The 14,569-nt window shown below is 42.2% G+C and overlaps 1 protein-coding gene across 1 annotated transcript; it reads left to right on the forward strand.

Annotated features, from left to right (window-relative positions):
* The first annotated feature begins 1,558 nt into the window (after window positions 1-1,558).
* On the forward strand, window positions 1,559-14,163 carry LOC138768392 (intercellular adhesion molecule 5-like). The gene is made up of 8 exons (XM_069946394.1): window positions 1,559-1,811; window positions 7,201-7,443; window positions 8,469-8,780; window positions 9,470-9,757; window positions 11,064-11,336; window positions 11,519-11,752; window positions 12,138-12,404; window positions 12,891-14,163. The coding sequence occupies exons 1-8, from the start codon at window positions 1,757-1,759 to the stop codon at window positions 13,073-13,075; spliced, it is 1,857 nt and encodes a 618-aa protein (XP_069802495.1). The 5' UTR covers window positions 1,559-1,756; the 3' UTR covers window positions 13,076-14,163.
* The last annotated feature ends 406 nt before the right edge of the window (window positions 14,164-14,569 follow it).

Here is a 14,569-nt window from a genome sequence, read left to right on the forward strand (position 1 = left end):
TGGCTAACCTAGAAATGGTTGGACTTAAATCAGTCTGGCTCTTGGCCAGTGCATATGTCTGCTAGCTCATCTTCTGCTAGTGAGATTATTTAGTCAGTTAATAAGCTATACAGTATGTCTTCTCAATAATCTGCCGACAATGTAAACAAGAGATAAAGTAGTGGCACTCACCAGTAAATTTCATTGTGCAAGTATCTTTATTTCAGTGACGCATGGACATGTACAGGGCGGATGCCAGGTTGGTGCAGGTTACAAGCTTATTTCGCGCTTCTGCGCTTCAACAGACCCCTGTTGAAGGTCTGTACATGTCCATGCGTCACTGAAATAAAGATACTTGCACAACGAAATTAACTGGTGAGTGCCACTACTTTATCTCTTGTTTACATTGTTGCTAGATGGGACTACATTTTTAGTGAGCACCCCAGGATGCATCATTCACGATGGGAATTGATGTCTTAGCCCTTATTCACACCTGTAGTGCCGATTGTCTCTAATATCATTGAAACTTGAAAATAATCTGTTTACCAGCGTGTGCAGGAAGAGATAAGCAAATAGGGAGAAATTCCATGATACCTTGCTTCTGAACTCTACTTGATCATGTGCAAAGTCCTGGGAGATACCAGTCCAGGCTCAGAGAATAAGCTCTACATTCTTCTCCAAACTTTGGTTAGTCCAGGGTTGGAGATATTGCTCAAGGGCCCCCTGGCATTGCTGTCCTCTATTAGACCTCTGGTCAGAGACTTTGATGATTGGTTTCCATGTCGGTGATCGTGATCTGCATGGGTCTCTCTAGGAGTTCTTTTGTGAGTATGATTGTTCTCTTTCTAATCACAGACAGTCACACTGTGAAGTTCCTCATAAGCAGAATTTAGTCTTATTGGACTGTGAGCCCTTTTATATATATTTGTAACACACAGCAACCAAGCTACCTATCTCTACTAAACTGCTTAAAATCAAATTGTTCAGTTAACCTGCTTTGTGCAGTGATCTTTTTCACAAGAACTGCTTAGTAAAGTTTAGAGTTGTTTAATGGAATCCTAGTGTCAGAAGTCATTTGTCTGCACTTTGTATTGTACCTGTGACTTATGCCACGCAGCACTGCACCCAGCTAGCCCTGCAATACACAGCCTGGGAGCCCTTTGTGCTCACCCCATAGGTGCTCCTCCTCAGGTTTGTATTAGTTTAGGGGTCTGAATTCCCCTTGGGGGTGATAAAAAAGGGTCATGTGCTGTTGACAAGACATAAGATACCACTGGCACTACCCTAAATCACTGACTTTCTGATAGGATTTTATATATGGTGTATAATATATATATTATAATCTATAATGCTACTGTCCTATTTGGGGAATTTCTGTATTTCTGTATATAGAGGGATGTGACTATATAGAGAGATGAGGCTATATAGAGGGAAAAGACTTCAGGATATAGGATATACCAGGATATAGATGAAGAGACGTGGGGAAAGTTAGTACTTAGGATCCACAGTGACGCCCTCCATACCGCCCCCCCTGGCCTGAGATCACTCGTGGGGGCTTGCAGAGCCAGGCACTCAGCGAGGCGAGAAGGAGAACTAGATCTGGTCTGAACTTGAACTAGAAAGCAGGAACCACAGAAAGAATAAACTATTAGAAGACAAGAAGGTCATCTCTGGGATATCACAAGATTTTGCTTCTCTATTCTTTTTTGGGCATGCTACCCTCATCTCTGTTCCTGCCCTATGGAGATCACCCCCTGCTGCTGCAGCACATCTCACCATGAAGACCTGCCAGATTCTCCTAACAATCTTTGCTGTTATACTGATTTATCAAGGTAAAAACAACAGAATATCATGGGGCGGTTGGAAACAGTATGTAGATGGATGCATTTAGTTACATGGACATCTGCAAATCTGCAGCAGATCCTGTATGTGTGACTGCACCCTTAGGTCCCATTCATATATCAAAGAGCAGAGTACATAGTATATACAGTACAGTACACTGTCATAATGAAGTAAGTGCTGACTTGTTTTGTCTATGATATAGCTCAAATATCTTTGATGCAAGTTTAATATGATGTTGTAATTCTGATATTTATTATATGAAAATTAAATAAACAGAAAACCTCTCCTGCTCTGGACAGTTCCTGACATGGACAGAGGTGGCAGCAGAGAGCACTGTGTCAGACTGGAAAAAATACACCACTTCATGCAGGACATACAGCAGCTGATAAGTACTGGAAGATTTGAGATTTTTAAATGGAAGTAATTTACAAATCTATATAACTTTCTGACACCGGTTGATTTGGAAAAAAAATATTTTAGGATAGGATAGGTTAGGATAATTCCTACTTACAATGGCCCAATGTTTTTGAATAAATTCTGTAATTTGGCCACTTAAACCATTAAATTGAGTTACAGATGGTATCCTAGGGATGTGCAATTTTTTATGTAGAAGATCTCTGTGATTCATGCTCAAAATATTTTCTTTGCACGCAGAGCTCAGAAATGTCAAGTAACCCTCAGCGTGAACATTTCTTGCTGTTTTGTTTAGTGAGGACGACAGTTTTCTTTCATTAAAAACAATCCTTTAAATTCTTTTAAATTGACTTTTAGGGATTTGATCAAACTTTTGGAGTCATTAAATTAAAGAAGAAGTCCGGAGTAAAAAAAAATATTTTCAAGCAGGCAGCAAGCCGTACTTACCTCTCCCTGTGCCTCCATAGCGCTTTCTCAATGGTCCTGGACCCCTGCCAGGCTAAGTGATCTCCTTCTTACGATGGATTGCCCACTTAGCCAATCACTGACTGGGACGGGACACCGTTGTAGTCACTGATTGGCTGAGGAGGCAATCCATCAGAGGGATTGTGCATCCCCCCCCTCGACTCGGGGTGACATCGCACCTTGTGGGAAAATGAGTTCCGTTGAGGATCCTGGAACCTTTAGTGCTTGTTTATCATGTTCTCTGGACTTCTCCTTTAATCTGTTGTTGGAGATTGGACCTCTTTATTTGAGTAATTCATAGTCCTTGTTCAAAGAAAAAAAAAACTCACTCAATAGAGAAAGACATAGTCTATGTATCTCCAACAGCCCACAATTTTCTGGGCTTGGTGGGGCACATAGACAAAGTTTCACATACAAATTTGCAGAAGAATGCACCATGTTGGACCCCATGGCGGTCCCCTTATGCGGCAAGAATAATTTATTGTCAAATATAAAGAAATTGCATGTTAAGGTCAGTTCTAGAAGAAATAGTAACAAACTGTTGTCACTCTTTAGTGTATATGGAAGCTCTTAATGCTCTTCTGGTGGTGTCTATCCCCTTATCATGTCCAATGGATGTACACGGACAAGCTATACTATAAATGCAATAAAGGTGATACCCAAGACATTAATATAATTTTGGACAAGAAATCAGAAGTATCTTCTATATGAGATTTCATTATCAAAGACTAAGGGCTGTAATACTACTGTATGTCTAGAAAGTTTGAGGCTCTATTCAAAACACACCCCACCCCTGAAACAATAGGTAGACCCGGGAGGTTCAATTAGTGGATTTTTGCCAATAACTAAAACGGGGAAGTAACAGGAAATTCCACACACCATTACACAGAGCTTCATCCAAAAGAGACCACTTACATAAACCGCAGGACCCTCATTTAATATCTCATTCGCTGTATTATTATAGAGCTGTCTTTAGGCCTCCTTCATTTATATCTAGTTGTTCATAACCACAACAACAACACCATTATCTGCCAGCTTGATGTAGATGGTAGCTCCTTTTTGCTGTAGAAGATCTTCACTATTCAAGCTCACAATATTTTGGACCCCATGGCGGTCCCCCTCCACTGCAAGGACAATTTGTTGTGAACCGTGAAGAAATCACGGGCAGATCCTAGACAGATACGTTCAGGGGTATTGTGGACCTGAACTGCGCTCTTAATCACAGGTCCTATAAAATAGGAAGGAGGAAAGCAAGGGCATATGGATACTCCCCCTATTAAGAGTTACAGATGGTATCCTAGGGATGTGCAATTTTTTATGAAGAAGATCTCTGTGATTCATGCTCAAAATATTTTCTTTGCACGCAGAGCTCAGAAATGTCAAGTAACCCTCAGCGTGAACATTTCTTGCTGTTTTGTTTAGTGAGGACGACAGTTTTCTTTCATTAAAAACAATCCTTTAAATTCTTTTAAATTGACTTTTAGGGATTTGATCAAACTTTTGGAGTCATTAAATTAAAGAAGAAGTTCGGAGTAAAAAAAAATATTTTCAAGCAGGCAGCAAGCCGTACTTACCTCTCCCTGTGCCTCCATAGCGCTTTCTCAATGGTCCTGGACCCCTGCCAGGCTAAGTGATCTCCTGCTTACGATGGATTGCCCACTCAGCCAATCACTGACTGGGACGGGACACCGTTGCAGTCACTGATTGGCTGAGGAGGCAATCCATCAGAGGGATTGTGCATCCCCCCCCCGACTCGGGGTGACATCGCACCTTGTGGGAAAATGAGTTCCGTTGAGGATCCTGGAACCTTTAGTGCTTGTTTATCATGTTCTCTGGACTTCTCCTTTAATCTGTTGTTGGAGATTGGACCTCTTTATTTGAGTAATTCATAGTCCTTGTTCAAAGAAAAAAAAAACTCACTCAATAGAGAAAGACATAGTCTATGTATCTCCAACAGCCCACAATTTTCTGGGCTTGGTGGGGCACATAGACAAAGTTTCACATACAAATTTGCAGTAGAATGCACCACGTTGGACCCCATGGCGGTCCCCTTATGCGGCAAGAACAATTTATTGTCAAATATAAAGAAATTGCATGTTAAGGTCAGTTCTAGAAGAAATAGTAACAAACTGTTGTCACTCTTTAGTGTATATGGAAGCTCTTAATGCTCTTCTGGTGGTGTCTATCCCCTTATCATGTCCATTGGATGTACACGGACAAGCTATACTATAAATGCAATAAAGGTGATACCCAAGACATTAATATAATTTTGGACAAGAAATCAGAAGTATCTTCTATATGAGATTTCATTATCAAAGACTAAGGGCTGTAATACTACTGTATGTCTAGAAAGTTTGAGGCTCTATTCAAAACACACCCCACCCCTGAAACAATAGGTAGACCCGGGAGGTTCAATTAGTGGATTTTTGCCAATAACTAAAACGGGGAAGTAACAGGAAATTCCACACACCATTACACAGAGTTTCATCCAAAAGAGACCACTTACATAAACCGCAGGACCTTCATTTAATATCTCATTCGCTGTATTATTATAGAGCTGTCTTTAGGCCTCCTTCATTTATATCTAGTTGTTCATAACCACAACAACAACACCATTATCTGCCAGCTTGATGTTGATGGTAGCTCCTTTTTGCTGTAGAAGATCTTCACTATTCAAGCTCACAATATTTTGGACCCCATGGCGGTCCCCCTCCACTGCAAGGACAATTTGTTGTGAACCGTGAAGAAATCATGGGCAGATCCTAGACAGATACGTTCAGGGGTATTGTGGACCTGAACTGCGCTCTTAATCACAGGTCCTATAAAATAGGAAGGAGGAAAGCAAGGGCATATGGATACTCCCCCTATTAAGAGATACATCGCTTTCTATGACTAGGCTAAATTGTTGCTCTTTTTTAAACATGATGTAAGACAGTCAGCTGAGGATCGGCTCCTCAGCTCATCGTTATTTGCCCAAATCGGCCTGATTCAGCAGATAATCGGTCTGTGTATTAGGGCCCTTAGGGTACTATTACACAAAGCGATTATCGGTCGTTCTTGGATGATTACCGTCTGTTGCAGCTGATAATCGTTTTGTGTAATGCACAATGTCATATTTGTTCACCCCACGGTCTAATAAAACCGCTTGGAGGACTGGGGCGCCGTTAGGAGCATTGTGCCACCCCCATAGGGTTACCATTTGCATTTGGGGTGGTTTACACTGTTTGCAAATGGTAACCAAGAGCCCCATTATTTTTGTGGAAGTTTTTTTTGGCAGTTGGGGGGGCTGCTTTTGACTATTTTCATGTCTGTGGTGGGTCTGTATCTTGCTGTTGCAGTGAGCTGTTGCATTTTTATGTTTTTTGTGTGTTTGCAATTTCAGCCATAGCAACGTGCTCCTGCCTAGTGTGAATGATGTTCTAGGAGAGCTGACCAAATTTGTATTTTTTTTGCTCTGGCTGCTGTATTCACATAAATCTGGCTTTTCCTGTCACTGTTTTTACCTCACAACACAACAGAACCTTGCCTTCTTTTACCTCACACCACAGGACCTTGCCTCCTGTTACTGCTGCACACTGACTGACTGGACTCCTTTTCCTGATCCTTCTATGCCCCTCCTCTTCCAGCATGCACACCACACCTCTTACTGTTAACTCCCTCACTGCTGGAAAACTAGCAATGTTGTGTGCTGGCACTACTGGCATTCTCTAACTGCCAGACAGAGGTAATTAGCTAACCCTTGACAGTGACAGTCAAACGTACCCTGGAACACACTGGTCATACAGGATTGATAACACCAGACAAAGAACAAACAATATTTGTGGGAATAGAAACATTGTCATTGAAAGTGAATGCTTTAGAGACATGAAGTTTACAGGTGGAGCAGTATTTATTTCTGCACTGCAGTGTTGGTTTACTACAGGTGGAGCAGTATGTATTTCCACACTGTTGTTCTGATTTATCGCTGGTAGAGATGCGCTGCACTGTGGTGCACTATGAACCCAGCTTAACTAGATAGTAGATTTAGAATTTTGCAGTTCTAGCATAAACTGTTCTAGGCATTCCTAGCCACCTTTGAGACTGGGGTCATGGCCAGATATGGCGGCTGGGTAAGCTGGGTAACAACCTGTGTGGAGGTGTAGTGAAGGATAAACTGATCATATACAACTCCCAGGATGTATCAAAGATATATTGTGTGTATCTATCATGCAGTACTATGTCTGTGGTCACCATTGTGGCTCCATTGTGGTCACCCCAGAAATCTGTATAGCTGTATACAAGGGATTTATTACTATATAGAGGGCAATTCTGCACAGGGCTCTGGCCCTGGCAATGTGGATATGCTTTGTAAAGTGTTGATTCTACTGTATATAGAGTAAGAAATTATTATTATTATTCACATTGTTATAACCTGTGATCTGTGCACAAGATGGTGAGACTTGTGATATGCAGTGAGATGTTGTTCCGCTATATAACATTGCCCTATGGTTACTTTTGCAGTGAGGTCTCAGGACAAAATCCCAATATCTCTGGTGTTCGTCCCATTTGAAGAAACTGTGTGGCTGAACTGCTCTACTCCTGATCCAGATGACACAACACATGAATCCAGATTAGAGAAGCGCAATATCACGAAGGGGCCCAACTGGTCCGCAGTTGAAGTCCTTGTCGATGACTGGGAGAACAATCAAATATTCTGTATGACTGATGGCAAAGAAATTATGTTGCATGAAGTAATGGCGTATGGTGAGTAGTAAACTATACGTTAGAGCTACAATCAGGGTGCTTTATGATAAAGTGGTAGTTGCCCCCATTTTTTAGAAGGGTCTCCCGATAATAAGCCGATCGCAGAACGTCCCACTGCTAGAACTGCCAGGGATCAGCTGTATTTTGAATAAAAACCTAGCAGCAAATATTTAATTTCCCTGTAGTGCCCCCTCAGGATCAGTGATAAGCGAACATGTTCGTAAATATTCGTATGTTCGTACAAACATGGCGCTAATTGTTCGTGTTCACCGATCTCGACAATTTGTTCAATAATCGGAATGGTTATAACAATCATTTTAGAACATATTCGAAAAAGCGAATATTCATCTCGCGATGTACGCAACTGCTTAAGTTTCCTCCCACCAATTTGAAAGAGCCAATAACGTGTGGGGAAGGAAGGGCACATCAGGTAATGTAGTAGCCATGTTCACTACTGGCATTACTGTGATTGGCTGTACGATTAGCGTCATTTACATGCTATAAAAATGCCACGTTGAGGCGAATTTTCTCCCAGGCTTTTCTGATTCTTATGCCAGTTCAGTAGAGAGAGTGACACAAGCAGGGACAACATCTAAATTTAGTTAGGCAGCAATGTTTACAGTGGTAGTTAGTGGTAGTTGTATTATTCATGGAAACTAGTGATGCCAGCTTTCAAGCATTGCATACTTACCTTCTGCCCTGCTTGTGATCCAGCATCCCTCTATACCACCTCTCCTGTCCTGTATATTCAGGCCCGCCTCCTCCGACTGGCAATTATTCCTGAGGAGGAGGCAGCCTGAAGATACAGCAGCAACTGGAGGACAGGAGAGCCGGATCACAGGCAGGGCAGAAGGTAAGTATGCATTGCAATTGTGATCTGGAAACTGGCAGCACAAGTAAAATTTTTCTCTTTAAGATGTATGGCCAATGATAAATTTAAAAGACACGATCAGCCAAGGATCAGCTCTCCCCAGTAATACAACTAAATGAATACATATATGAATGTTCACTTGATGTCATTGCAGTTCTGCCTTCCAGCATCTCTATAGATCTGCAACCCCAGCTAGAAGAAGGAAAAGAATATACAATCACTTGTACGGTTGATCAAGTTGCTCCTTTGCAGTATCTTACCGTATACATCACCAGAGGAGGGGAGGTCATCAGCAGCAGATCCTATGCAGGACCCCATGTGAGGGACAGACAGACTGTGAGTCACTCATATACATTCAACGCTAGTCGCAGTGACAACCTCATGAACTTCTCCTGTGAGGCCGTCCTGCAACTTGGATCAGAACGTCACACAGTCACGTCCTCCGAGATACCTGCACGGACCTACAGTAAGTTGGATGACACTTGGCCTTTCAGTCTTCAGCTACAATACGTGATGTATGGCCCATAGTCCTCTCCCTAAAGAGTTTTTTCAACTTACAAAGTAATTCCTATCCACAGGGGGATAAGAATAATTTTGTAAGTTCACAAGACCCCTTTAAAAGATCAAATTAATTAGAATTTCCACCCAAAAATGTAAAATAGTCATATGTGCATGAGGACCTGGAGGACTAAGCGTAGTCTAAACCCCCTGTTGGTTGTAATGGTCATTGCCCCCTTTACCACCATCTTAGTTATAATATAGTTTGAGTATATTCCCATGAGCTCCTTCTGTCCATCTAGAACTTTAATTTCTGTCACATAGCTGGTCAGTCGACATTTGGGCCAAAAAAGGTGGTAATCCTAGTATCTGATCGGCTCAGGAAAAATAAAACTGAAGTTCTGTCTGTCACCACTAGGGGCATATGAATTTTTACTCAGAATGACAAAAATGCCTATGCTGTGAGCTCCCCCTAGTGGTAGACACAACATGACAGAATGTGAAGGTATAAGGAACATTAAAACTTTTGTAACTTTCTATGAATATAAAATTGTGGACACATTTATATAAATTAAATTCCAGAGCTCACAATAATAATGCTATGTCTATTAAGGTTTCAATATCTCACATTAATCTATCTTATTCCTGTAATATCAGCCCTGCCGGACGCTCCTGTTGTATCGGTGCAGGAATGGATAGAAATTGGGACCTCCTTTACAGCCGAGTGTCTGGTCACCAATGGATTTCCCCCACAAGATGTCAGATTGAGCCTATTCATTGATGACACCCCATTAGATGTCATTCCTATGGTGACAGATGATGGAACCGTAAAGGGCACGGCCTATGGGAACGCTGCTTATCCACGTCCAGGACTGAGAACCATCCGCTGTGAATCTGAATTATTTACTTTGTTTACAGCGACTGCAGTGAATGTAACGTTTTATGGTAAGTTGTTGGGGTTCGGCCATGCGGACCCCAAGTCCTACCAGGCTGCATAGGGACTTAGGGGTGGTTCAAGAAGTCCCTGTTTCCTGCTTGACCTCCTCAGCATAAGTTGAGGGGATAGCCCAGTAGTGCAAACCTGGGACCCATACATCTGGAATTGCCACTCTGTGTAGCTGGCCAGTATTCATGGATCATCCATAGTCAGAACCAACCCCCTTCCCCTCAGCAGAGTGCCGTGCATAAGTAGTGTCCCAGCACAGGTGTGCCACTAAGCTTTATACACCTGGGTAAAGTAGCTCTCTCAGGTTCACACAAAAGGGGATGAAGGAGTTGGCATTGTGTGTTTTTCCCCACTAGGTGTCGCTGTATTTATTGTGTATACTGTACTGGTCACAGCTGAAGGAAGAAATGGCTTATCTACTGTTTGTCACATGTTGTGTTTCCTCCTATCACAGGTGCAGGCTTGTTTCCCTCTCTTTTCTACCTATCCTATCCCTTCTCTCTTATCCACACTTAGCCCTACCAAACTCAGACTAGCTTAGTTACCCCTATAAAAAGGAGCTAGTTCCTCAAGGGAGGGCTTTTTGGTGTCAGTAGTGGAAGAGAGAGTCACTCGGGCAACCTACATGTTTCCCTGCTGTTAAATACTGCTGGCATGTGGTGCTAGAGAACTATGGAGGAAGTGACATCCTCTGAGGAAAACCTTTTCCACGCCAGGGATACTTTCTACAAGACAAAAGGCAGACACCTGGAGTTAGGTACTGGCTCCAGTAGGACAAATAGTGTGAAAAGCTGACGTATCCTACTGCAGTGCACGGCTCTTCTGGGAAGACTTGGAAAGTCTGTTTAACCCAGTGCAGGGACCTGGGACCTCGTACTACCCTAGCAGGACGGGAAAGCAGCACTATAGGGCAAAAGGCGGTTAGATTAGTGAAACTATACGAAAGTACGAGTATCTTCTTCAACTACTTCTGTTCTCCACTACGCTAATCCGACAGCGTACATTGCTACATTGGACAGGGTCCTCAAGATGTTCCTCTACTCTACCTTGTTGTTACATCTCTTGCTAATACCTTCTGCCTGCAGCTGCAGGTTACTAAAGTTTACTTAATGTGTATTGCACTGAAGTTCTTATCAGCAAATCAAGTTTAAATGCATCTTTTTATTCTATATCTACAATTTCTCATGGATCTCAAATGGAATTTCCATGGTAGTAACTGTAATAATAGGGAATGTACCACCAAACCCCAAAACACCATTATAGTGATGGTAGATGTTACCTAGCAGATGTCTACTTACTTTCCAGAGCTTCCTACCGTGAGTTTAGCTCTATCCAGAAACATCACAGACCTGAATGAGGATGTGACGGCTACTTGTGATATCGCTAAGAAACATCCTGAGACTTATGGTCTGTCTATCATTGTGGACGGTGAAGAAGAGGAGATACACCTGTTGTCTACAAGGACCCGCACATTCACTGCCAGCAGGAGAACTCCGCACCTTGATGTCACCTGCACGGCTTATGTTATTGGAAATTTCAACTTATTTCAAGCTTCAGCCCAGACCCTACAAGTACATTGTAAGTGTTTTGTGGTCCCATGTGGCAGCCAGTGAGGTTGTAGCGAAAGACGCCTAACGTATGAGATTACGAATACAAAGAAACTTAAGTTTAGGTGTAGAACATCGTAGTACATAGGAGAATAGATAGACAGATGGATATCATTCATCAATAATATCAGATATTTATTGTTTCTATTTCAGACCCCCCAGAGTTCACTGAAGATTTGTGCCCCTCGACTTTATTTCTGGTAGAAGAAAAGAGACTATATGTTTGCCGGGCCAATGGGAATCCAGAGCCGAAAGTAGAATGCATTGCCAATGGACATTATATAAATGACATGGTGACAGTGACCAAAGGCATGTCCGGGAATTATACGTGTATAGCTACAAACCAGAAAGGAAATGCAACAAAGGAGGTCAAGGTTATTGTACAATGTACGTCTGCTGCTCTCTGTGATCTCCACTTCATCCTCACACTCAGCTCCCACCATAGTATTACATAGTGCCCACTGACATCAATGTAATGCATGCATATTCTCAGTCCTTCTTTCTGCCCTGAGTAGCACATTAGAGGACCTAAACTTATTACCTCAGAATTATTTACTAAGATTCTTGATGCTGTTACCATACCAGACTTGATGCTGTTACCATAGGTCACCATAGATATTTCCATCTACCACCCTGAATAGGGACAATATAGATTACTGTGTGTAATATATATCTGCCAGTATCACAACATTCCCCTTATACCTATGTCACTCCCCCTGGGCATCCATTTTCTGTATTCCTTATAGAAGAATCTTTTCCCTCTTTTCCTCAGATCGCCCATTGCGCCCAATCCTGACCGTTTCACCCAAAGGAAGAATCACAACAGGAAATCCACTAAGTATAACATGCAGGTCGGATGGGTCGCCGGATCCCACATACAGCTGGCTAATCCCCAATAATGCTGGGGTCACATACTCCCCGGATAACAGCACAGTCATCATCCACACAGCAACATTGGCCCAAAGTGGTACATACACATGTGTGGCCAGGAACAAACATGGAAACGCAAACGCAAAGCAGGAGGTGACGGTTGTGTCAAGTAAGTAACAATGTCAGAGAATTCGAAGGGTTATTTAGCAGAGCTTCATCCTCCCACTATCCCCCTCTTTCTATTATTCTGCTTGTTGAGGCGTCAGTCTTCACTATATTTCTGACATACTATTCCTGAACAAGGAAGCTCAGTATGAACAGATACAAGACTAGAGATGAGCGAACCTGGAGCATGCTCGAGTCCATCCGAACCCGAACTTTCGGCATTTGATTAGCGGTGGCTGCTGAACTTGGATAAAGCCCTAAGGCTATGTGGAAATAATGGATATAGTCATTGGCTGTATCCATGTTTTCCAGACAACTTAGAGCTTTATCCAAGTTCAGAAGCCCCAGCTAATCAAATGCAGAACGTTCGGGTTTGGATACACTCGAACCCGAACCCGGTTCACTCATCTCTATACAAGACATTTCAACCATATCGGAGATCTTTTAAATACCTGTAATAATTGTTCTGTGTCTCTGCTTCCCTTTACAGATGTTAATATTGGACTGATTGTTGGTATAGTGGCCGCCATACTCTTTGCAGTAGCCATTGTAGCCATAGTCGACTACGTCATTCGGAAAAAGGGTGGAAAGGGACTTTTCCACAGACTGTGGTTTAGAAAGGGCAACATTCGTGCTCCAGATAGGATCATGGTCAACCGGAATGAATTACTCTGATTTGCCAACTATGAAATTCCCACTGGAACCTCCCGACCCAAACAGTGAGCTTCAGCATTGTGAATATGGACTCCTATGTGAGCCGCCATGTTGTGATCTGTGCAGTCAAAAATGAAAATGTCAGCCGGTCACCATGGAAACTAAAATCCTTTTACTTTATCCTGGACATTGAGCAGAATGCTGACAAATACAGAAAGGAGGCGGAGTCTCTGACAGCCAATCTGATTCCAGCTATGATAGGAGTTTCTCATAGCAACCAATCAGCTGTCAGTTTAAAGTGGAATGTCAAAAAGCTTCTGCTGCCAAGGCAACACAACTATTATTTTTTACGTTTATTTGTAAAATTTAACATTACTAAAACAAATGAGCATACCTTTTGGATATAACATTTTTTCTCTTAGGCTGGGTCCACACTACGTTTTTCCTATCCATTTAACATATACATTTTATGGAAAAAACAAATGCGAAAACTGAAGCAATAGCGTGCCATCCATTTGGATCCGTTTTTCCATTGACTTCCATCTTTAAAAAAACGGATGCATTTTTTTAACGTACACAAAAATAGTGTTGACTAGGTTTTTCTGTCCGTTAAAAGTAAAAAAATTAAAACGGATAGAAAAAAGGTAGTGTGAACCCAGCCTTACATGATTGAAGTAATTCTTTACTAAAAAAAAACAATTTCACACCATCTTTTTCCTTCCATTTCTTTTCAAATGTCAAGGGACAGGTTTTGAAGACCACCTCTATTTTTCATGTCGTAAACACCAAAATACTTTAATTATCACTACTCTCTCATTAGCTCTCCCACTAATTCCTATTCTCAGGTATTATTACCCATATTATTAGAGGCCCATTCCTATTACGCTATACTTCCTCCCCCCTCATCCCCCCATAGCACCATCTTTTATCACTTTAGCTCTTATTGTAGTGTCCCAGCACAGGCCACTAAGTCTTTTATGCACCTGGGCAAAGTATCTCACTCATGTTTCTACAATGGGATATGGTTTAAGTGTATTCTCTGTTTTCCCACTAGGTGTCACTACTGTGTTTTCTTTATGCTTCATAGTGTGCACAGCTGAAAGAAGCATTGGGTTGTCACATGTTTGTTTTCTCTCCAATCACAGGTTCAGGCCTTGTTTCCCTCACTTTTCTGCCTATCCTCTATCTTCTCTCTTTTACACCACACAGCCTCACCAATCTCTAGGAGGCTTGGTTTGCCCCTATAAAAGCGAGGATAGTTCCTAGTGGTAGTGGGAGGTGTTCTCTAGTTGAGTCAGTGAGAGAGAGAGAGACATGGACAGAGAGTCACTTCATGCTGCAGTGAAGCCAGGGTCTGGCTCAGGCCAAGACCCTTGACAGGGACGAAGGGACTTATTCTACTTTTATGGAAGTAACCACCGCTAGCATGCAGTGCTAGACCACTCAGGAGGAAAGGACATCCTCTGAGGATCACCTTGTCCAGGTATACTCTCTACAAGACACAGGGCAGCATAC

The sequence above is a fragment of the Dendropsophus ebraccatus genome, chromosome 1 (assembly GCF_027789765.1).
Source record: "Dendropsophus ebraccatus isolate aDenEbr1 chromosome 1, aDenEbr1.pat, whole genome shotgun sequence".
NCBI lineage: Eukaryota > Metazoa > Chordata > Amphibia > Anura > Hylidae > Dendropsophus > Dendropsophus ebraccatus.